This window comes from Sciurus carolinensis, chromosome 3 (genome assembly GCF_902686445.1).
Source record: "Sciurus carolinensis chromosome 3, mSciCar1.2, whole genome shotgun sequence".
NCBI lineage: Eukaryota > Metazoa > Chordata > Mammalia > Rodentia > Sciuridae > Sciurus > Sciurus carolinensis.
The window spans coordinates 160974077-160998823 of NC_062215.1; the positions used below are offsets into that span (position 1 = coordinate 160974077).

The 24747-nt window shown below is 36.2% G+C and overlaps 2 protein-coding genes across 4 annotated transcripts in view; one reads left to right on the top strand and one right to left on the bottom strand.

The window, feature by feature from the left end:
- Positions 1-24747, bottom strand: part of Bard1 (BRCA1 associated RING domain 1) — a 90135-nt gene that overhangs the window by 59238 nt on the left and 6150 nt on the right. For 2 of the 3 annotated variants that reach the window (XM_047547488.1, XM_047547489.1), the window contains exons 2-3: positions 20824-20880; positions 5222-5370 (exon numbers count right to left, since the gene is read on the bottom strand). In XM_047547488.1, coding sequence (XP_047403444.1) covers positions 5222-5370; positions 20824-20880 — 206 coding nt within the window. The remainder of the gene's footprint in view (positions 1-5221; positions 5371-20823; positions 20881-24747) is intronic. The other variant, XM_047547490.1, reaches the window with a different exon arrangement.
- On the top strand, positions 10489-11451 carry LOC124981245 (E3 ubiquitin-protein ligase RNF138-like). Its single transcript, XM_047547491.1, is given in 3 exon segments — positions 10489-10540; positions 10543-11082; positions 11085-11451. Coding segments are annotated over 3 exon segments (729 nt in total). The 3' UTR covers positions 11222-11451.

Below are 24747 nucleotides of genomic sequence, written 5' to 3' on the forward strand. Positions count from 1 at the left end.
AGAATGAGGCAACCATTCACAAAGAGACTACATCTAAATTCAAAAAGGTCTTTTCTTTGTACCACTAAGTTGATTTGAAAACCAAGACACTTCTGATATAATCTTGAATCTAGAGGAAAGGTCAAAATGAAATATTACCAGGACTACTTTTAAAGAAAGACTCAGGATTACAAAGATTTAAAGGTTAACCCTCAGGTCATCTGTAAAAACCTGGTCTTTTTAAATTTTGTTTTTTAAACACAGATGATGACATTTTTCAATAAAAATGAGAGTCAGGGCTGGGGATATGGCTCAGTTGGTAGAGTGCCCGCCTTGCAAGCACAAGGCCCTGGGTTCAATCCCCAGCACCGCAAAAAAAAAAAAAAAAAAAAAAAAAGAGAGTCAAATCCCAACATCCTCAAAGTTTATCATCTTATAAAATACAGAAATGTGTATTTAAAAGAAATTAAGGATTACAAGTATACTAACACAATTGACTAAAAACTCTAAAAAGAAAACAAATTTCATTATCATGAAACATATTTCCTAACATAAAGAAACAAATGACATGGGTACCTATTTCTGCCATTTTTATACAAACACAATTATTTTACTGATCATCTTGTAATAATAACTTTGCTTAAAAGATTTTAATTACCTAACTTGGTATAACTAAGCAAGGACCACAACTGCCAATGTGACTGTAAATTAGTGAATTTTTACACAGCATATCTAAGATGAAACTCTAAAAAGCAACAATACTACCACTGGAATATAAATCATACTATTAACAGCTATAACAGTTTTTATGGGTGAATGATTCTAAGCATGATAAATTATCATATTCATTTCATAAAGAAAAATACTGGTCCTTTCTCTACATGGTAAATTTCTTAATGATGACATTTCAAAGAATTCTGTTCTGTGAATTTAAATATTTCAGAGCACACCACAAAATATCCAGGAAAAGAAATGCACATGTTACTATGGAGCTGCCTGGCCAAGATTTTTCTTAAAATTTAATAAAACTATAAAAAATGGAAGCAATTAGAAAATGTGATTTCGCTATCATTAATCTACATCAAAGGATTGTAATGATGTACATTGTGTGCCTTTCAAATTATTCTCTATTATAGGTTTCATAACAAAAGTTGAGAAATCTGTTTGACTAACTAGTCCCTTATTTAAAAAAAAAAAAAAATCAAAGGAAAGTACTTTGCTTTATCATCTGTGTAACATTAATGCCTTCACTGAAGAATGATTATTTTTTTAAGTTAAGAAGTATTTAGTTCTCTTTACAAAAAACACAAGGGCAACACAGCTATTCAGACACTAGTCTTCATCTATCATAAAAAGTCACAGCACATATCAAACACTATATAATCACTTCAGAAAGACCAGCATCTCTCTCTCAACCATGAAACAGAAAGGAAAATTGTAAACCCAAGAAAGCTTAATCAAAGCATTTTTTTAATGTCACCAACACCAACGTGTTCCACAGAACTCAACCAGCACCTGCAAGGTCTGATTTAATATGATGAGGTGCAAGAGAAAATAAAAACTTTTAAATTTTACTCTATTAATAGAAAGCAGATTATGTTATAAAGAATAAGGTAAAATTATCCCTATGGCCATCAGAAAAATCTGAATGACAACCTCTTCTCTTTAATGTACACTGAACCAAGAAAAATCTGTTGAAGTATTTAGAAGCTCATTTCAGCAAGTATTATTATAAATCAGGTTTCTTTATCTTCAGCATACCATATACTAAGTCCATGATTTGACAAGTTCTTCCTAATTACCCGCCTTAATTATAGTAATTACATATTTTATAGTAAATGCAAGTAACAAGGTTCATTTGGATGATAAATTGTGAACTACATGGTTTTTAAAAAGAGAAAAAGTGAGAAATGTTTGACCATTCCACTTAATTCATCATCTTCAGCACATGATTTAACAGAATTATACAATTTTGGAGTTGGACCTTAAGAGTCACTTAAACTAACCCCCTTATCTTAATGAGATCATTTTCAAATCTCCTCATTATAAAGAGGACTGACATCATTTGTTTGCAGTTATTGCCTCCTTCTATCTACTATATGGTTCACCTTATTACCATTTCAGTTTTAAAAGTACTTACTAGATAAACTAACACAAAGGACTGCACTAAATGTAGCAACTAGATAAATTATAAAGAAACAATGGAAAATGCTCCAGAAAAAAGTCCCAAATACTCTTAAAGGCCCATTTGTTCTGGGAAGCCTTTAAGGGGAAAAGCTTATAATGATACAGTTTACATTAAAGTAAAAAAAAAAAAAAAAAAAAAAAAAAAAGCTTTGTGCATGGAATTAACATACCTGGGTAGATACATATCAGTGTAATTAGACTCAGGATTTACTGTCATTTTCTATCAAGGTAGCAAAGGAGAGTGTTACATTATTACATTATATAAAAGGAATCATGTGAACTAAAATCTGAGAATTTGTTTTAATATTATTTAACTTAACTTTAGTCTCTAGGATATGAATCAGTCATAGCATAGCCAAATTTCATCCAACTCAGTTCAAGAAAGTAATACCAACGCTTCTAACAAAAAAACTGCACTAAATGGAAAAAAACAGGTGCTCAATTTCCTCACCTACAGAATAAAGAAAATTAAAAAACTGATTAAGTTTCATCTAAAAAAGTGAAATTCCGATTCATCTTGAAATAACTTAAATGTTGTAGATGGCACTGTTAAGGTCTGTTGAGGACTGAAGGAACTGATTATTAGCCTTCCTTTTGGTGCTGGGGATGGAACTTAGGGCCTTGCATTTTATTCATCATAATAAGGAAAACAAATACAAATAAAATGCCTTCAGAACATGAATTACCATAATTCTTCTAATTTCACCTTTACTTAGATGAGACAGTATTTTAGGCCTCAGATACCACCTAGAACCTTGTTCTAAACTCGATTTTCCTAAACCTTCTTTAATGATGAAATATTAGGGCATTTCATATCGCACAGTCTACAAAATATGAAAACTATACTAATGACTCAAGCATCACTCAGTACAATAAAATTTCTAGAAAAGTGGAGCTTCTTTTTTGTACCCTAAGGTACCAGGATCCCAGGATGCCATAATTGAGGGAAGTTAACCTAAAAAGGTTACTGGCCCTTGTCTCATTTTATCACTATTAAAAATGTCACTGTTACTTGTTATGGGTTAAACTGTTGTCCCTTCTCTTGTCCCCTAAATTCTTTGCTGAGGCCCTATACTCTATCTAGTACCTCAGAATATAATCTTCCTTGGAAACAGTTTCATTGTAGATGTAATTAGTTAAGAAATGAGGGCTCCTAATGCCATATGACTGGGGTTTTTATAAAAAAAAAGGAAAGTTCTTTCCTTTTGTTCTAGAGATTGAACCCAGGGGTGCTCTACCAAAGAACTACATCTCCAGTCCTTTTTATTTCTTATTTTGAAACAGGATCTCATTAAGTCCCAGGTTGGCCTCAAATTGTTATTCTCCTGCCTCAGTCTTCTGAATCACTGGGATTACTGGAAAGTGCCACCTCACCTGGCAAAAGGGAAATCTGATAAACACTTATATAAGGAGAACATCATAGGAACAGGAAGACAGTCATTTTCAAGTCAAAGAGTCAGTCCCAGAACAGATTCTCCCACACAGACTTCAAAGGGAACCATCCTGCATATACCTTGATCTTCTACTCCTATTCTCCAGAACTGTGAAAAGACCAGTTTCTCTTATTTAAGCCACCCAGTCTGTCACACTGTTTCAGTATCTTTAATAAATGGATATATTACTACACAGTTAACTAGAAAAGAGTTACATCAAATTGTCCTAAGAGTCTCAAGGTAGCACCCCAAATTTGAACACACAGCTAATCATCTTAACATATGACACACTCTTAAGAATCTATGAAAGCCACTTTCACTCTGACATGAACATTGTTCATACTATACAATTAAATCAAGGGGCTCACTGATTCTTCCCAACCAACTCCAAATACTGCCTAAGATGCATGGACCCTTGCCTAAGAAACCCTGTATCAATCCATGGTGTCTACAGGCAGGGGTTGGGGGGTCGGAAATCACACATCAATCTTTTCAACTAGAAAATAAACACCATCAAGAGTATCTTTGAATAAGGAGGAAAAGAGCCCAGAAAACTAATGACAAAACTTTTCCTCACTATATTCTTAAAAGAGGGTAAAAACCACAATATTATTTTTTTAAAAAAGCACTTAGAAAAAAATGTGTACAACTACACATGAAAATAAGTAGAACTTTATCACCATAGCAATTTCATCATTAAAAAATGGAGTCTAATACAATGATCCAGATACTGAGACAAAAACTTATCAAACGTAGACTATGATTTAAATTCTTCTTATAAGTATGAACATTACGTATTTAACTCATTTCTTCATTTTCTCCAATCAATTTCATCTTAAGTGACCATAACACATTGTGTAAGAATTCAAAGGACAAAAAATTTAAAAACAGATATGTAACAATTTATATGAACATTATTAATCATTAATGGCATCCTGCCAAACAAGAAAAGATTCTCCTATAAACACATGCTAAAATGATGTGATGTGGTCAATAAAAAGACAAGTCCAATATCCAATTATAAAGATTCAAAACACTTTACTTTCTTTTCACAGCTAATTAGTTCTCAGTAGAAAACCCAATGGGAAGATATATGGTTAATACAGAGTCTAAGAACAATTTGAAAAACATTAACCCCCATTTAAATAGAAAAGAAAATGAATATTAGATTTTTGCTCTTTCAAAATGCGCTCATCTAATTAATTCAGTCTAGAAAAGTGATCCATGGAAGAAAGCTGTACTCTATCTTGCAAAAGTGTATTTAAGTGAGTTAAGCATTAAGGCCAAAATCACTATTTCTATATATCTTCCACAGAAATTATAACTCTAAAAAGCAGCCAATAATAAAGTAGTGAAAAAGTTGCTGGACTGACAATCAAATGGAATGGACTATTTTTCCTGCTTTTGACACCAACCACATAAGTGACTAAAGGCAAGATCACTTATACCTCTCTGGACCTTGGTTTCTCATTAAAGGATTTAGACTTATCATCTCTTATGTTTCCTGTCATTTCGCAAAGTGATTTCCAAAAACCCACCACTATAGATCTTACAATCTGAAATGTCATTCATAATTCCTGGTAAGATGCTTTACTTAACTAAGAGAGAGAGAGATTTCTCACCTGAAAGCTTATTGTCATGTAGCAAGTTCCGGAGCTTACTACAGAGCTGGATCATGCTGTCCAACTGTCTGTTTATCTTGACATCTAGTATCCAAGCTGGGGTATAACACACTGGACATCCAGTTCCAATGCAGTCACTTACACAATCACTTCAATTTAAAAAAACAAAGAAACATCAGAATCTGAACTCCAAAAATAAACAATAAACAGATTTTGAGCAGAAGTAAATAGAACAGAGGTTGTCCTAATATGTAATGATCCAACTAGTGTTTTAGAGAGTTTCAAACACAAACACATAAAATCTAAATCTAAAGCTGCTGAAATAATTTGCTATGAGAGACTTTACTTTGCCTGACATTAGTCTGCATACTTTTTCCCTGCAAACAAATCTGCAGCTTCTAAAGGGTAAGGTACAGGGAAAGATGTAAATAAGCAGATACAGTATCTAATTCAAGACAGTCATGTATCTCAACCTCTTCTATCCTAAACCTGAACACTCTACTTCATGGAAATGCCTAAAACTGCTGCAAAGAGACCAGAAAAGTATCTTTGGTTTTGGTTTTGAACCAGTGTATAAAGGCTTTAAAGTAATTTGTGAGAAAAGATCTTTGTTTTCAGATAGTTAATCTGTACTCAATTACTTCAATTGTCTATGTGTTATAGTCTCAACATTAGGATAAAATTGTTTTTCTAACTTTTGGAATTACAAACCATCTGGAAATTTTATGAACATATAGACTCCTGTAAAAAATTTTAGGATAGTAGTGCTTCACAATGTCCCCTGAGGCCCATTTTTAAAGTCTAGAATAAGAATCGTATAAATCTACTCCTCCCTTAGTCTCATCAGATAGGTATTAGTTAACTTGCAAGCATAAAAACTGTAAAAGTCACATCTTCCCCAAGCACTATACTGCCATATGATTCATTCATTTATAGGCAGAAAGGATTTCTACAATATGAACTATCCTTAGACAAAACCTGTGGTAGTTCCAATTATTTTATACTTGGTTCTTAGCATGATTTTTAACACAAAATGTCTCCAAATACAAAAAGCAAAAAGTTTAAAAATGCATCTATAACAACCATACTGGAGCTGGAAGAGACCTTTGAGATCTAATTTCTTCACCAAAGAAACTTCAGTGAGTTTGTTTGCTTACACTACTAGTTGATCCAGGCGGACTTGAAGTCCTAGATACTCGGGAGGTTAAGGCAGGGGTATCATTTGAGCCCAGGACCAGCTTGAGCTACATAGTAAAACCCCAACTCGAATCAGAACAGAACAAAACAAAACAAAATATAAAAAAAAGAAGAAAAGAACTCTGACTTGGAATCCCAACACACACACACACACACACACACACACACACAATTACTCAGGCAATTTAATTAAATTTTTGTGCACAACTTATCTGAGGAATACCAGTAAAACACAATCTGAAATCCATTCCTTAAGAATCACTTCTTCATTTTCAGATGAAGAAAATGAGATCCAGTTAGTTAAGTCACTTACCCAACACTGCAATACTACTTAAAACAGGCTATTTTGCAGATCTCTCATCTTGGGGATTTTAGAATATCTGTATAGACTTTATCGACTGAATATGCCTAATATGAAAATCCAAAACTCATGTTTTGAGACTCATGTCAGAACTCAAAAAGTTCCCCATTTCAGATCATTCTGGGTATCAGACTTCTAGATTAGGAATGTTTAACTTGTATTGTTTGTTTTATAACTTTCTCAAATTATTATATAAACATCAGTCCAGAATTCTGGAAAAATATACCATTTCTCAGCAGATCTACATAATTCAGTGAGCTAATATATCCAAAAGACCAAAAGATCAATTCAAAGTACCAGATTAACCAATGGAATTTAATGCAACAGAGTACAGAAACATACTGGATATAGTTTCAGATTATCATGTGACACTGTGACAAGCCTAAAGAAACTAGAACGTGTCAAGTTTTGATATAATACCAAAGAATCCACTATTACCTAAAAGAGCTATTAAAATATACCCTTTACCAACTACAAATATGCATAAGGTGAGATTTTCCCCACACTTCAGTCAAAATATCACACAACAGAACGAAAACTAAATCAGATATGAGAATCCAGCTGTCATTTATTCAGCAAGACATTAGAGATTTTTAAAAAATTGTATAATAGTACCATCTATTTTTCCTTTGGATTATAAAATATCTATTTTTTAAAAGTGTTATTTATGTTGGTACATAACAGGCTTATTATTATTTTTAAATGAATTATTTTGTTTAAAAAGTCTGTTTTATATGATCAATTCACAAACAAAAGCTCTTTATGGTTCTCAATTCTGAAAAGTATAAAATGATCTGAGACCAACAAGTTTGAGTACTCCTGCGACATGCCTTAAATTAATCGTATCTTTTTTTTAAATAGTTTTTTAGCTGTTGATGGACCTTCATTTTATTTATCTATTTATTTATATGCGGTGCTGAGGATCAAACCCAGGGCATCATACATGCCAGGCAAATGCTCTACCACTGAGACACAACCCCAGCCCCCAAATTAATATCTTAAAGAGAGCACATGAACTACTTTATCAGGGATTGGCATGAGCATATAACCATCCCTTCAAAATTCACAGGGGATTGGTGACAGAACTTCTTAGTCCCCTATACCCTGTGGACACCAATCTCTGAATGCTCAAAATGGCATAGCATTTGCATATAACCTATACACATTCTCCCATAGTCATTCCTTCTACTAAGTTGCTGAGTGCTGATACTGGCCTGGAATTTGCAATCCTCTGCATGCCACCCATCCAGCTTTCCCATATATTTTAAATCATCTCAAGATTATTTATAATATCTAATACAATGTAAATATAAATATTATAAAATGTTATTATACTGTATTATTTTGGGAAAATTTTTTAAAAATTCTGTACATGTTTAAATGAATGAAATTTCATTTTAAAATTTTTGATCTGTGTTTGGTTGAACACAGGAAAGAGAACCTGTGCATATAGAGTCAACCACATCTTGAAATTATCACAACACCTAATATTAAAATCTGGACCTATTCACCCTGCCCTACCTCTGTTTCAGTTGAATTACATCAAAATCATCTAAGACCTCACTGTTCACCATCAGTTTTATGAAACTTAAAATCTACAAGGAATTTAAATTCTGCCCTAATTCTTGGCATGAACTAATCAAAACAAATCACAACTGCACTGAATGGATTCTTTCCTCTGCTCATGTTATATACACAGGATCATTTTCTCTTTCAACATGTTCATTTCTCTCTTAATCTTTTATGGGCCATTTTAAGTCACAGAGTCTTTTAGAATCTGATTAAAGGTATGGCTCTATCCTCCTCACATACATCTTGCATACAACTCCATTACGTTTCAGCAGCTTTGTTGGTGCCTATTGTAAACAGTGAGCAAACCCATCATGCATTAACTGAAACAAAATGTGCTGGCTACAGAGTGGGAACAGGGAGTGGATATGAATTCTTAAGGGAATCCCAGGACATATTTCAGAAGGCAGTGACATCTCAGCTGAAACAGGTGACTCAAAAGTCAGACTCAAAGTATATTCCATGTGGAAGAAATAACAAGTATAAAAGCCCTTGGGCAGGAGTGAGTTTAGAGTGTTCAATGAGCTAAAAGGAGAAAGAGGCTGGAATAATGTGTCAGAAGGAAATGAGGTCCACAAGGCAGAGAGGATTACAGGTCCCATACAGCCTCTTGTGAACCTGCATACAGCATTTAGACTTTATTCTAATTGCAACAGGAAGCCACTGTAGGATTTTAAGGTGGGCAATAATTTACACATTTAAAAGAACACTGACAAGAATGTACAAAAAGGCTGGGCACAGCACACCTTAATCCCAGTGACTTGGGAAGGTTGAGACAGAAGGATCCCAAGTTCGAGGTAGCCTCAGCAATTTAGTGGGACCCTGTCTCAAAAATAAATATTATACCCCATTTATATATGATATTATCAAAGTGCATAAATGCATTCTACTGTCATATATAACTAATTAGAAAAAGCTAAAAAATTTTAAAAATAAATTATCAGCAAATCAGAGATGCTTAAAACATTTTCATAAGTCACATTCCTTTATTTCAGAAGCTTGTACTTTGCAATGTATTTTTTTAATCACAAAATACCTGACAACTACAATGTCTCATTTGGATGCTGCAAGAATAAAATTAAGATAACATTCAAATAAATAAATAAATAAATAGGGTTATCGAGGTATCTCACTAGAAAAAGAGCCCTGAGTTAGATTCATAGTACTTAAAAAAAAAAAAGTAGAAAATGGGGAAGAGGTAATGATGCAAAAAAGAGAAATCCAGGTATGAAACTATCACAACAGTCTGGGGAGAGAGAAAACAAAGGGTTTTCAGTGGCAAATACAGAAAAAAAGTGGAAAATTCACAATTTAGAGCACATCTTAAGGTCCAACTGATAGAAGTTAATCATGTGGGATAAGGATGAACGAGTAATCAGGTATGGGTTGTGGTATTTTGCTTTAAGCATAGTCAGTGGTATCATTCAATGAAGACTACGCAGGCAGGAATGGGATGATGGGAAGGATGATCAATAGATGTGCTCTGAACATAACAAGTTTGAAATGCCTTTTCATTATCTAAATGGAGATATCAGGAAGGTAACAGTACCATCTCCTACCCCCTCCTCCTACTCTATGTACCCCCAAGTAATAAATCCATGTTTCTAGGGGGGGAAAAAATGGCACCCCAAGCACACTGTCTCCCAGACATCCTCCAACCACTGAATTCACAAATTAAATTACTTTTATACATGCTCAAACTTCAGAATATCATTTGTTCATGCCAGTCACTCACATAACTAGAAGTAATGAAAAGATTCATTCAAAGGAGGCTGTCTTAATCTGTTTTAGAGATATTAAGACATTTAGCAACTGATTTCTCCTGACAAAGAAACAGAAAGATAAAAATATAAACTTATAACCTATAATCAAGGCCTTTCACATTTTAACATGGATATAATTCCACAATATGGGTTGAGTTGAATTGTGTCCCCCTAAAAGATGCTGAAGTTAACCCCCTAGCACTGTGAATATGACTTAGTTTAGAAATAGGGTCTTTGTGGAGGATCACAGTAGATGAAACTATTACCCGCCCTGCCCCCTTCCTGGCGCGAGCTTCTTCCTGACGCGATCTCCCCGCACCCCGCACGGAGTCGGGCCCGGGCTGCCGCCGCCATCGCCTAGTTCTTCTGCCCCCATCATGGCCGAGGAGCTGTCCGCGGCCACGTCCTACACCGAAGATGATTTCTACTGCCTGGTTGTCAGGAGGTGCTCAAAACGCCCGTGCGGACTGCGGCCTGTCAGCACGTTTTCTGTAGAAAATGTTTCCTGACTGCAATGAGAGAAAGTGGAATACATGTCCCCCTATGTCATGGAAATGTGACTAGAAGAGAAAGAGCATGTCCAGAACGAGCCTTAGATCTTGAAAATTTCATGAGGAAGTTTTCTGGTAGCTGTAGATGCTGTGCAAAACAGATTAAATTCTATCACATGAGACATCATTATAAATCTTGTAAGAAGTATCAGGATGAATATGGTGTTTCTTCTATCATTCCAAACTTTCAGATATCTCAAGATTCAGTAGGGAATAGTAATGGGAGTGAAACGTCCATATCTGATAACACAGAAACTTACCAAGAGAGTACAAGTTCTGGGCATCCCACCTTTAAGTGTCCCTTGTGTCAAGAGTCAGATTTTACCAGACAGCGTTTACTTGATCACTGTAACAGTAACCATCTATTTCAGATAGTTCCTGTGACATGTCCTATTTGTGTGTCTCTTCCTTGGGGAGATCCAGCCAGATTACTAGAAATTTTGTTAGTCATCTAAATCAAAGACATCAGTTTGATTATGGAGAATTTGTGAATCTTCAACTAGCTGAAGAAACCCAATATCAAACTGCCATTGAAGAATCTTTTCAAGTAAACATCTGAAGCCTGTAGACATCTCTGCATCTTTGTATCTGCAAGTGCCATCTTTAAGGGGAAAACTACATGAAGTCACCGTTTCAGCAACTTGATGTGTATATTAATAAAAGTAATTCAGTCTATTGTTTTAAATTTTTTAATTGAAAAATAAAGCTTGGGCCACCCAAAAACTTTATCCTCTTGACAAGTTAAAAAATAACATTTATGACATTATTTTAAAAGGATAAAAAGGATTGTATTTCACTAAGGTAGTAGTGAAAAGGGAATCCCTGTTTTACTTTTATCTTTTTTTATATTACATATTTTTGAATTTTTCATTATTATTATGTTGCTTTTGAAATTTGGTGCAGTTTCTCCTATTTATTATACACAGGTATCACACAGTAGCAAATTCTGAAAGACGTGATTGATACAAACTTAACAAATCTAAGCCAGTCGTCAGAGTTGCAGAATGAAAACTTGAAGTGCTAAATGGAAGAATCCAAAGGAAATTTTTTTAAACACAGATTACAGTTGAAGTATTCAACTATAAGAAAATTGTAATTATATAATATTTAGTATTTTTGAAGACTAATGAGATTTCTTTTAATAATTTTAACTCTTTAAAAAGTAAAAGTTCACTGTAAAAATTTCCATTTTGCTATTAGAAGAAAATGACAAGAGAAAAATTTATTTCTTTTGGGCAGTTGGTAATTCAATCTTGTTTTTTTTTTTTTTTTTTTTTTTTTTTTTTATTTATTTATTTATTTTTTACGTTTACATAGGGTAATGATGTTTATTATATTTTTTCCCCTCCCCCCCACCCCTCCCACCCCTCCCACCCCTCTTTTCCCTCTACACAGTCCTTCTTTCCTTCATTCTTACTGCTCTCCTTAGCCTAACTCTAAACCTAACCCTAAACCTAATGCTAGCCCCTCCCACCCCCCATTATATGTCCTCATCCGCTTATCAGCGAGATCATTTGTCCTTTAGTTTTTTGAGATTGGCTTATCTCACTTAGCATGATATTCTCCAATTTCGACCATTTGCCTACAAATGCCATAATTTTATCATTCTTCATTGCGGAGTAATATTCCATTGTATAAATATGCCACAGTTTCTTTATCCATTCATCAACTGAAGGGCATCTAGGTTGGTTCCACAATCTGGCTATGGTGAATTGAGCAGCAATGAACATTGATGTGGCTGTATCTCTGTAGTATGCTGATTTTAAGTCCTTTGGGTATAGGCCAAGGAGTGGGATAGCTGGGTCAAATGGTGTTTCCATTCCAAGCTTTCTGAGGAATCTCCACACTGCTTTCCAGAGTGGTTGCACTAATTTGCAACCCCACCAGCAATGTATGAGTGTTCCTTTTTCACCACATCCTCGCCAACACCTATTGTTGCTTGTATTCTTGATAATCGCCATTCTAATTGGGGTGAGATGAAATCTTAGGGTGGTTTTGATTTGCATTTCCCTTATTACTAGGGATGTTGAACATTTTTTCATATATCTGGTGATTACTTGTACATCTTCTTCTGTGAAGTGTCTGTTCATTTCCTTAGCCCATTTGTTGATTGGATTATTTGTATTCTTCGTGTAGAGTTTTTTGAGTTCTTTATAGATTCTGGAAATTAGCGCTCTATCTGAGGTATGGTTGGCAAAGATATTCTCCCACTCTGTAGGCTCTCTCTTCACATTTCTGATAGTTTCCTTTGCTGAGAGAAAGCTTTTTAGTTTGAATCTATCCCAGTTGTTTATTCTTGCTTTTATTTCTTGTGCTATGGGAGTCCTGTTAAGGAAATCTGATCCTGAGCCAACAAGTTGAAGATTTGGACCTACTTTTTCTTCTATAAGATGCAGGGTCTCTGGTCTGATTCCGAGGTCCTTGATCCATTTTGAGTTGAGTTTTGTGTAGGGTGAGAGATAGGGGTTTAGTTTCATTCTATTGCATATAGTTTTCCAGTTTTCCCAGCACCATTTGTTGAAGAGGCTATCTTTTCTCCATTGCATATTGTTGGAACCTTTGTCTAGTATGAGAAAATTGTATTTATTTGGGTTTGTGTCCATGTCCTCTATTCTGTACCATTGATCTACCTGTCTATTTTGGTACCAATACCATGCCGTTTTTGTTACTATTGCTTTGTAGTAGAGTTGAAGATCTGGTATTGCAATACCCCCTGCTTCGCTCTTGCTACTGAGGATTGCTTTAGCTATTCTAGGTTTTTATTCTTCCAGATGAATTTCATAATTGCTTGCTCTATTTCTGCGAGGTACATCATTGGGATTTTAATTGGAATTGCATTGAATCTGTATAGAACTTTAGGTAGTATAGCCATTTTGACGATATTAATTCTGCCTATCCAGGAACATGGGAGATCTTTCCATCTTCTAAGGTTTTCTTGAATTTCTTTCTTTAGTGTTCTGTAGTTCTCATTGTAGAGGTCTTTCACCTCTTTTGTGAGATTGATTCCCAAGTATTTTATTTTTTTCGATGCTATTGTGAATGGAGTAGTTTTCCTAATTTCTCTTTCTGAAGATTCATCACTTATGTATAAAAATGCATTGGATTTATGAGCATTGATCTTGTAACCTGCTACTTTACTGAATTCACTTATGAGTTCTAAAAGTTTTCTGGTGGAATTTCCCGGTTCCTCTAAATATATAATCATGTCATCAGCGAACAGGGATAGTTTGAGTTCTTCTTTTCCTATTCGTATCCCTTTAATTTCTTTGGTTTGTCTGATTGCTCTGGCTAGAGTCTCAAGGACGATGTTGAATAGAAGCGGTGAAAGAGGGCATCCCTGCCTTGTTCCAGTTTTTAGGGGGAACGCTTTCAGTTTTTCACCATTTAGAATGATATTAGCCATGGGCTTAGCGTAGATGGCCTTTATAATGTTTAGGAATGTTCCCATTACCCCAATTTTTTCTAGTGTTTTGAGCATGAAGGGATGCTGTATTTTATCAAATGCTTTTTCTGCATCTATTGAAATAATCATGTGATTCTTAACTTTAAGTCTGTTGATATGGTGAATGACATTTATTGATTTCCGAATGTTGAACCAACCTTGCATCCCTGGGATAAAACCCACTTGATCGTGGTGCACTATCTTTTTAATATATATTTGTATGCGATTTGCTAAAATTTTGTTGAGAATTTTTGCATCGATGTTCATTAAGGATATTGGTCTGAAATTTTCTTTCCTTGATGTGTCTCTGTCTGGTTTAGGTATCAGGGTGATATTGGCTTCATAGAACGAGTTTGGGAGGGTTCCCTCCTCTTCTATTTCATGGAATAGTTTGAGGAGTATTGGAATGAGCTCTTCTTTAAAGGTTTTATAGAACTCGGCTGAGAACCCATCTGGTCCTGGACTTTTCTTTGTTGGTAGGCTTTTGATGACCTCTTCTATTTCATTGCTTGAAATTGGTTTATTTAAGTTGTGTATGTCCTCCTCGTTCAGTTTAGGTAGTTCATATGTCTCTAGAAATTTGTTGATGTCTTCAAGGTTTTCTGTTTTGTTGGAGTATAGATTTTCGAAATAGCTTCTAATTATGTTTTGTATTTCACTCGTGTCTGTTGTGATGTTTCCTTGTTCATTCCGAATTTTAGTAATTTGAGTTTTCTCCCTCTTTCTCTTTGTTAGTGTGGCTAAGGGTTTATCAATTTTATTTATTTTTTCAAAGAACCAACTATTTATTTTATTAATTTTTCCGATTGTTTCTTTTGTTTCGATTTCGTTGATTTCGGCTCTGATTTTAACTATTTCCTGTCTTCTACTACTTTTGGTATTGGTCTGCTCTTCTTTTTCTAGTGCTTTGAGCTGTAGTGTTAACTCGTTTATTTGTTGATTTCTACTTCTTTTTTTGAATGCACCCCATGAAATAAATCTTCCTCTAAGTACTGCTTTCATAGTGTCCCAGAGATTTTGATATGATGTGTCTTTGTTCTCGTTTACTTCTAAGAATTTTTTTATTTCCCTCCTGATGTCTTCTGTTATCCATTCATCATATAATAGTGTATTATTTAGTCTCCAGGTATTGGAGAAGTTTCTGTTTTTTATTCTGTCATTTATTTCTAATTTCAATCCATTATGATCTGATAGAGTACAAGGTAGTATCTCTATCTTCTTGTATTTACTAACAGTAGCTTTGTGGCATAAAATATGGTCTATTTTAGAGAAGGATCCATGTGCTGCTGAGAAGAAAGTGTATTCATTCTTTGTTGGATGGTATATTCTATATATGTCCGTTAAGTCTAAATTGCTCATTGTGTTGTTGAGATCTATAGTTTCTTTATTCAATTTTTGTTTGGACGATCTATCCAGTGGTGAGAGAGGTGTGTTAAAATCGCCTAGTATTATTGTGTTGTGGTCTATTTGATTTCTGGAATTGAGAAGGATTTGTTTGACGTACGTGGATGAGCCAATGTTCGGGGCATAGATATTTATGATTGTTATGTCTTGCTGATTTATGCTTCCCTTAAGCAGCATGTAATGTCCTTCTTTATCCCTTCTGACTAGTTTTGGTTTGAAGTCCACATTATCTGAGATGAGGATGGATACTCCAGCTTTTTTGCTGTGTCCGTGTGCATGGTATGTTTTTCCCCATCCTTTCACCTTTAGTCTATGGGTGTCTCTTTCTATGAGATGTGTCTCTTGCAGGCAGCATATTGTTGGATTTTTCTTTTTAATCCAATCTGCCAGTCTGTGTCTTTTGATTGATGAATTCAGGCCATTAACATTCAGGGTTATTATTGTGATATGATTTGTATTCCCAGTCAATTGACTCATATTTGTTTTTGACATGATTTGGTTTCTCCTTTATTTGGCTATTCCTTTAGGCTAGCGCCTCCTGTTGCTGATTTGCATCGTTGTTTTTCATCTCTTCCTCATGGAATATTTTGCTGAGAATGTTCTGTAATGCTGGCTTTCTTTTTGTAAATTCCTTTAGCTTTTGTTTATCATGGAAGGATCTTATTTCATCGTCAAATTTGAAGGTAAGTTTTGCTGGGTATAAGATTCTTGGTTGGCATCCATTTTCTTTCAGGGCTTGGTATATGTTGTTCCAGGCCCTTCTAGCTTTTAGGGTCTGGATTGAAAAATCTGCTGATATTCTTATTGGTTTCCCTCTGAATGTAATTTGATTCTTTTCTCTCGCGGCCTTTAAAATTCTGTCTTTATTTTGTATGTTAGGTATTTTCATAATAATGTGCCTTGGTGTGGGTCTGTTGTAATTTTGTATGTTTGGAGTTCTATAAGCCTCTTGTACTTGGTTTTCCATTTCGTTCTTCAGATTTGGGAAATTTTCTGTTATTATTTCATTGAATAGATTGTTCATTCCTTTGGTTTGTTTCTCTAAGCCTTCCTCAATCCCAATAATTCTCAAATTTGGCCTTTTCATGATATCCCATAGTTCTTGGAGATTCTGTTCATGATTTCTTACCATCTTCTCTGTTTGTTCAACTTTGTTTTCAAGGTTAAATATTTTGTCTTCAATGTCTGAGGTTCTGTCTTCCAGGTGTTCTATCCTATTGGTTATGCTTTCTATGGAGTTTTTAACTTGGTTTATTGTTTCCTTCATTTCAAGGATTTCAGTTTGGTTTTTTTTTCAGTATCTCTAACTCTTTATTGAAATGATCTCTTGCTTCCCGTATTTGGTCTTTTAACTGTTGATTGGTGCGATCATTTAATGCCTGCATTTGCTCTTTCATCTCCTCCTTCAATGCCTGCATTTGCTCTTTCATCTCCTCATTAGCTTCCCTGATCGTTTTAATTACGTACATTCTGAACTCCCTTTCTGACATTTCTTCTGCTCTGCTGTCATTGGGTTTTATTGATGTAGTATCTAGGTTTGTTTGGGACATTTTCTTCCCTTGTTTTCTCATAATGGTCAGTTGTCAGTGGGACCCTGAGATATTGCAGTTTTCCACTATTGGCTTATAGTGTCCCAGTAGATTTCCAGTGTATCACCTCCCAGCCTTCAGTAGCCTGATGTCTTGGAGGAATCTGATAAAGCAGCTCATTCGAAGAATACTGCCCCTAGCCCCCTACTGGTTCCACGTTTTGGAACTGGCTCTGTGCGGAAATGCTCTCACTGTGGGCCTGCACCGTGCAGCTGGCCGTGTGGGAAGAGCCCACTGCCGGAGTGTGGAAGACTACCTTGGGAAGACTCAAGCTGCCCTGCCCGGCTCTGCTAAGCCACCTCTATCTGGGCCTGCCACCCGGGCTGAGCTTTACCCAGTGGGCAGACTCACCCGTGGCTCCACTTCAGTCCGAGTCTCTCAATGCCTCCCCTTCTTAACTCCTGGGTTCTGGAGCGACCGGGGGTGCAGTCTCCCTCTAGGCCGCCATCTTGGATCGCCCCGTGAAGAGAGCCCGCAGCCGGAGTGGGCAGAGCCGCCTGAAGAGGTCTCCGGCTGCCCTGTCCTTATCCCTGAGGCTGATTGCAGATCGAGGCTCTCCGCTGGTTCTTTGCAGGAGTACACTGCACTGCAGGGGCTCCGGACTCGGAGCGTGCTCTGTTCAGACAGGCTCTCACTAGCGGGCCAGTTCCGTTCCGAGAACCTGGAGAAGCTGGCTGTGTGGGCGGGGCCCACCGCCGGAGTGCGCAGGACTGCCTGTGGATGACTCTAGCTGCCCTGCCCGGCTCCGATAAGCCACCTCTATCTGGGCCTGCCACCCGGGCCGAGCTTTACCCAGTGGGCAGACTCACCCGTGGCTCCACTTCAGTCCGAGTCTCTCAATGCCTCCCCTTCTTAACTCCTGGGTTCTGGAGCGACCGGGGGTGCAGTCTCCCTCTAGGCCGCCATCTTGGATCGCCCCGTGAAGAGAGCCCGCAGCCGGAGTGGGCAGAGCCGCCTGAAGAGGTCTCCGGCTGCCCTGCCCTTATCCCTGAGGCTGACTGCAGATCGAGCCTCTCCGCTGGTTCTTTGCAGGAATACACTGCACTGCAGGGGCTCCGGGACTCGGAGCGTGCTCTCCAAATCTTATAATTTCTAATTGAAATGGACATCTAAAATGGCAACAACCTGTTAAAGACTGAATTCTTATGTCCTCCCCAGATTCACATGTTGAAATATAATCCCCAATATGATGGTCTTTCTAGGTGGCCTCTGGCAGGTATTTGGGTGATTCCAGTGCCTTTGTAGAAGAGGCCAGGGTGCTTTCCACGTGAGGACACAGCAAATACTCAGCACCCGATCGCCTGGAGGTGTGGGCAGCGCACCGAAGGTCCGAGGGCGCAAGGCTGGGCTGCCCGGTCCTCTAGCAGAGCCGGTTTGCTGCCATCCGCCCAACTTCAGCACCCAGCGGGCGAGGAGAGAGGGAGAGAGGCCTCAATCTTGTTTGTTTGACTAATTTGTAAGCTGAAGTACTAAGCTGAATAACAGTGGTTTTGCCACAGAATTTTCAATAGCCAGTGTTTCTCATTAGCTAAGATGAAACTTAGTAGAAACTTTCAGTTGGTGATATTATATTCTACAGATATACTTAAATGAGAAATTTAAAGAAATTCGAAGCTAAAGATATATATGTACATACACTTTTGTGTATATATACATAACATACATATACATATATATCTTTGCAAGCAGTTTGTGAGGTAATACATAATTTTTATTAAGGATTTAAAAATGAACAAGCAATATAGGACTGAATTATCTGATTTGATTAAAATTTTGTAAATCACCAAATTTTTTAAAAACAGTCAAATGCTAAGTGGTATAAGTTGGTTGCTATTACACCTTAAAAATTGAGTTTACACACAATTACCTGTTGTTATGGTGCTCATTTGTTATTCTCAAAAACAATGCGTGGCTATGATGTAGTGAAAACAGATTTTACCAGTCACAGTTTCACTACTTTGTAGTCAAAACTAAGTTTGTTCTTAATATTCTGTAATGGGAATCATGAAGTATTTTATAGAAGAGCCAAATCACAGAAAAAAAAGGATAAAGTTAATTCACTGACATTCCATACTAATATACAATGTTTATGCTTTCTTTAAAATTACTAAAAGATCAAAATCTCAGTAGTTTGCTGCTAATATATACATATATTGTATAAAAAGGTATATTTTGGTTTTCTTAAAACCCTTGTTGACTTTTCTACAGTGAACATTTTTTTAAACTTGATTTAATAAAAATGTTAATTTTGGAAGTGAAGTTTTGTAAAAACCTTTCTCAGTCAAACAGCAATGACTTTATTTATAGATAGTAATAACAATCACACAAAAAGCCATACATCTTAATGCCTTTGTTCTGTTATTCTAAGAGTGATGTTTATTGTATGCTTTAACATTTTCTCTGCAATTAACATGAGTATAATTTTAAGAACAACTGTATGAGTTCTTTTTAGAAAGGTACTTCGACCATAGCTGTTTTTTTTTTTTTTTCCAGTTTAAAGCAATAACTTTAGTAGTAGTTTCTTTCAAAGTTTAATATGTCTGATATGTCAACCTAAACCATTCTGAAATTTGCAAACTTCTTTAAAGGAAAATTGTTGTAGAGGTCATCTTGATAAATTGTGTTTTGAAGTTTTGGGAATGAGTTAAATATTAATAGTCTTGTGTGTTTTACATATAAGATTTTTCATAAGGAAAATATTTACTTTGGTATTTGCTTTTCTCTGGGAACTCAGTGTGGAAATAATTGTTTAAAATCTCCCCTCCTTTTGTCAGTGGGTTGAAAATAGGGATAAACCTGTACACATTTAATTCATGGAAATTAGGTTGATGGGGAAAAGTTCTTATTTTAAATATTTGTCAGGATAAAGGAGGGATACTGTATTAATACTGATACCTAAATTTCACAATACCACTTAGGAAAGCCTTTTCTCTCAACATATTACAGTTTATGTTGTTTGTTTAAACAGTCTTATTTGAGATGTATTGCTTTATTTTTCAACTAAAAGTGGTTTTCTCCTAAAAAAAAAGAAAAAAAGATGGATCTATTAGGGTGAGTCATAAGCCAACAGAACTGGTATTCTTATAAAAAGGGTAAATGTGACCAGGGAGAGAAATATGCTATGCCAATAAGGGAGAATGCAATGTGAACAGGAAGGCAAAAACAGAAGAGATACATCTACAACCCAAGGAATAGCTAAGATTGTGAGCAACCCACAAGAACCGGAGAGGACTGAAAAATTCTTTAAAGCCCTTAGAAGGAATAAACCCTGTCGACATCTTGATCTTGTACTTTCAGCCTCCAGAACTATGAGGATAATAAATTTCTATTGTTCTAAACCACCCAGTTCTTTCTTCTATGTTACGGCAGTCCCAGGGAACTGACAGAAAAACTCTTAAGAACTAGATTTTCCTAATTTTGTAAGTCCAGATCCAGAAACGGAAGATTTAAAAAACGACATTTGAATTATATAAAACATTAATTCTTCCCCCAAACTTAGCAAAGCTGATGACTAAGTTTTGTGACTTTGGACAAGTTATACTCTTTGAGTTTCGTTTTCTTATTTGTAAATTAAGTCAGTTATAAGCATCAATATGAGATTATGTACAGTAAGTTACTTAAAAGTTACACAAACATGAGGTACTATCATCAATACAATTACACAATTCTTACTTATAAAAAAATATAGTTACACTATATATATCAATGATGGCCCTAATTACTTACCTACAGAAGATGTGCTCACACCCTCCTAAACACACAGGTTCCCTCAGAATATTAGTGCTGTTTGAAAAAAAAAGGAAAATAGTCAAGACTTAGGTCACTGTGAGATCAACATTTCATGCACAACATTTCATAAAACCAAGGTCAACACTACCACATTTCTCTTTCAAATTGAAGAAAGAGAATACTAAAAATAAATTCATCTGAAAAGTTTTTACTCCCCTAGTTAAATATTCTCATAAAATGATTGAATTCAAATTGACACTATTAAAACCCAGTACAAGTGATAACACTTTTTATAATGTATTTGGAAAGTCAGAGAAAGGAATGACCTTGTTCAAGAATCACTAAACCTCTAAACCTCTTGGTGATGAAACTAACCACTGGCATCTTCTTTCACCTACTAAGGGCCATCTTCACCAAACAATGAAAACAATTACGATGAAGACCATAAATCACAGCATGTGACTCAATAATTACAATGACATAACCATAATGTATCATTCAAGGGGAAATTTTTCTAACAATTAAAGGGATGGGTGATTGATAACTGGTTTGGATGCTGGAACAACAGATGCAAACGAGGACTGTACAGGGAAAACTAGGAAATATGGTCACCTTGACCTTAAGAATCCACAGATTCCCATAAGCAAACATGTATTTCTCACAATTAAGCAGCCATCTATTTCTCACAGATGTCTTATCCAAAAAACAGACACTCTCAGTTCACAGCAAGTTGACTGCTTCGTTCTTTCAGCAACTACAAATAGAAATCATCAAGCTGGGTGTCCAGACTGAAAGAGATTCGCTTCATTTAGAAAAGGGAGACAGAAACAAAATATTCCCAATGTTGTTCATCAAAATACCTGCTACCTTTGATAGTCCTAAGAAGGTGCCAGTAATGCCTAATAAACAAACATCCAGTTACTACAGTCAGCGCAGGTAATGCAGCAACAGCACCCGCAGAGGCAAGGCCATGGATGGATGAACACTGTGTGTACTAGATTTATCATGCTAACCCCAGGATCTCCAAGTATCTACATCATCATTATTCAGTTGCCTCTGCACACATGCCACATATCAATAAAAACAATCCTGCACATTTCTTGAAAGATCAAATGTAACACACTGCACATTTTAATAGATATGAACATTAAAGTGAAATTGAGCTTTCAGAAAGAGCACAAAGAACCGAGTACACAGCCACAATATTATTCTCCAGCTACTGAAAAGGGTGCTCACTGACATTATAAAACCCATTACTTTTTAAAAACTCACAATAACTGATTTTTCTACCACACTACATAGAACATAGAGATGCAAATAAGACTTTTATGATTCTGGCAATCAAGATGATCTCTTTTACAATGTTCATGCTACTCCTAAATTTTTTGTTCATTATTTGACCTACCAAACCTAACCCCTTTTTTCAATCAAGTGCTGAATTCTACTTCATTGTAAGCTCTGCCTCTAGTAGTATCTAAGTGTGATATTATAGCACCTCCTCCAATCATAATACCCTTCCTCTTTCTCTTTTATTTCATCACCCTGGTTAAACCAGATTGCTCTCCACACTGAGAAGATTCTGTTCAACCTTATAGCTCCCTGTATTCCCTACCCAATACAGTTCACAAATTTAACTAGTCAGAACTATCTTCACTAGTACCCTAATTCTGCTGAGCTCTTAAGAGACTGATGAATACCGAACTTTAATGCTAGATAAGTCAGAATCCATTTCTTCCTTGCCTGCTCAAGTTATGAATAATCATGATAAAAAGAAAGCTATCCAAACATCCCTAAAAAACTGGCATCTTCTTCAGCTTTATATCTCACCAAGTGATATTATTAGATGATCTTGAGTAAACACACCAATGAACAGATAGACGCCTATTCAAAACAATCACCATGCTTTGAAACCTGCTTAACCTTACTAGACTCAATGGTGTGAGCTTGTCACCACCTAGACACATTTCTACCTCTTCACCAGTAATCTTCCCCCTCCCCAGGTCTCAGAGGAAAAGGTCTTTACTCACTCTACCTTCTTCAGATGGAACACTTTGTCTCTAGCTTCCAAATCTTCCCTGTCTCCTAAAGGACTTATTCTCATCATTAGTCATGTTCCTTCTTTCATTTATACCTAAATGTGCACAGGTAATCTCTCCTCTGACCTAAAAAAGACTTCCTTTTGATTCTGCCTCCCATTCTGTCTTCTGGCCCAGCTCCTCCCTGTCTTGAACAAAAGCTCTGAAGTAAGTGCTCTACACCAGCAAACTCTATTGCCTTCCCATTGTAGCTTTCCCTTAGCAGCTGCTTCTCCTACCTCTGGATGTCAGCACACCCCCACCCCGTCAAGATGCAGGCCACAGCCTCCCGCCCAGCTTTCTGTCAATAGTTCATTCAGAGTCTTGATTCTGCTTCTAAACTTTAAATTGTCTTCTTCAAATGAGTCTGAACCCTTTATCTATAGTTCTTACTCTTTGCCCTAGCAATAAGATGCTATCACGTAATTAGTAGTGACTTAATATCTATGAATAATTGATCAGTAGAAGTAATTATTCTAATTAGTGAGCTAGACGACATGTTTTTGAGGTTGTTAATAGATGAGGAAAGATATGGGAAATACGAATGAGAAGCATGTGCATGTGTATGTCCTGGGGACCCTGTCTCTGCCCAGTCCCCAGCACACACACAGGGTAGTGCAAACACCCACAGGTGTTGAACAGAATATCATAGAGGGCAGACAATGAACAGAAGTGGCACCAATCTGCACCAAAGTCAGGTTTTCTGAGAATGGCTATGGTTTAGCTAAGAATATGCCATGAAATAAAATAACTTTTCTTACGACCAGGAGATAATGACCAAAATTTTAAATGTAACCAACTTCATTTTTTTACAGTGGTGGGAACTAAACCCAGGACCTTGTGCATGCTAGGTGAGCACTCTACCACTGACCTGCAACCCTAACACAAATGTAACTCAACTAATTCTGTTAGGAATTTGTATATTATTCAATTTTTTAAATTTTAACATTAAGCCAGGCATGGTGGTACACACCTGCTATCCCAGCTACTTGGGAGGCCCTGCAACTGAGACCCTGTCACAAAACAAAGAGGGGCTGCAGGTATAATTCAGTGGCATAACATCCCAGGTTCAATCTCCAGTACGGGGAAAAAACTAATGTAAAATTTAAAATTTCTTTATAATCTGCTAACACTCTAGCCATGGCAATCTTTTCTCTCACTGCTCCTCAACAAAAGTTCTGCTCTGGTGGGGCCAAATCTCAAATATCTTATGTCCAACTCCAGCCCCAGGACTTGGCTCAGACTATCTTCTATGCCTACAATACACCTCCTTCCCAGCAACTATCCAAGTCCAACACATAACTCATATAATTAAAATGAAACTAAACACATAGCACAAGAATTCTTGGATTTTTGTCTCCATGCCATCATTTATGCACAATGTTGCATCAGACACAAGACACATAAAGAATACAAAGCTGACTGTGTCACACTTTCCCAAGGAAATTGCAATCTAGCTGAATGGTTATAAAAACCAAATTAATATATGACTTAAGAGAGAAATAAAACATTCTAAAGTTCCAAAAACTAAGAGCAATGGCATCCAGTTGGGACTCTGGAATTCAATGTTGAAAACTAAGTTGCTGTTGTTATTTTAACTGACTGATGCTCAATTTTCCTGGTCTCCAAATAGACTACAGTCTTTCAGACAAGTGACCTTGAATTTCATTTTTCTGAGCTCCCTAACCCACCATTAACTGCCAAACATGGTGCTATGTGAGAGTAAATTTCAATAAATCCTTAATGAATAAACCAAATGGAATACAAAATTGTATTTGTATTAACAATTCCATTTTATCCTTACTCTATTTTGTTTGAATAAATAGAGGAAAGAAAAAAAATCCAG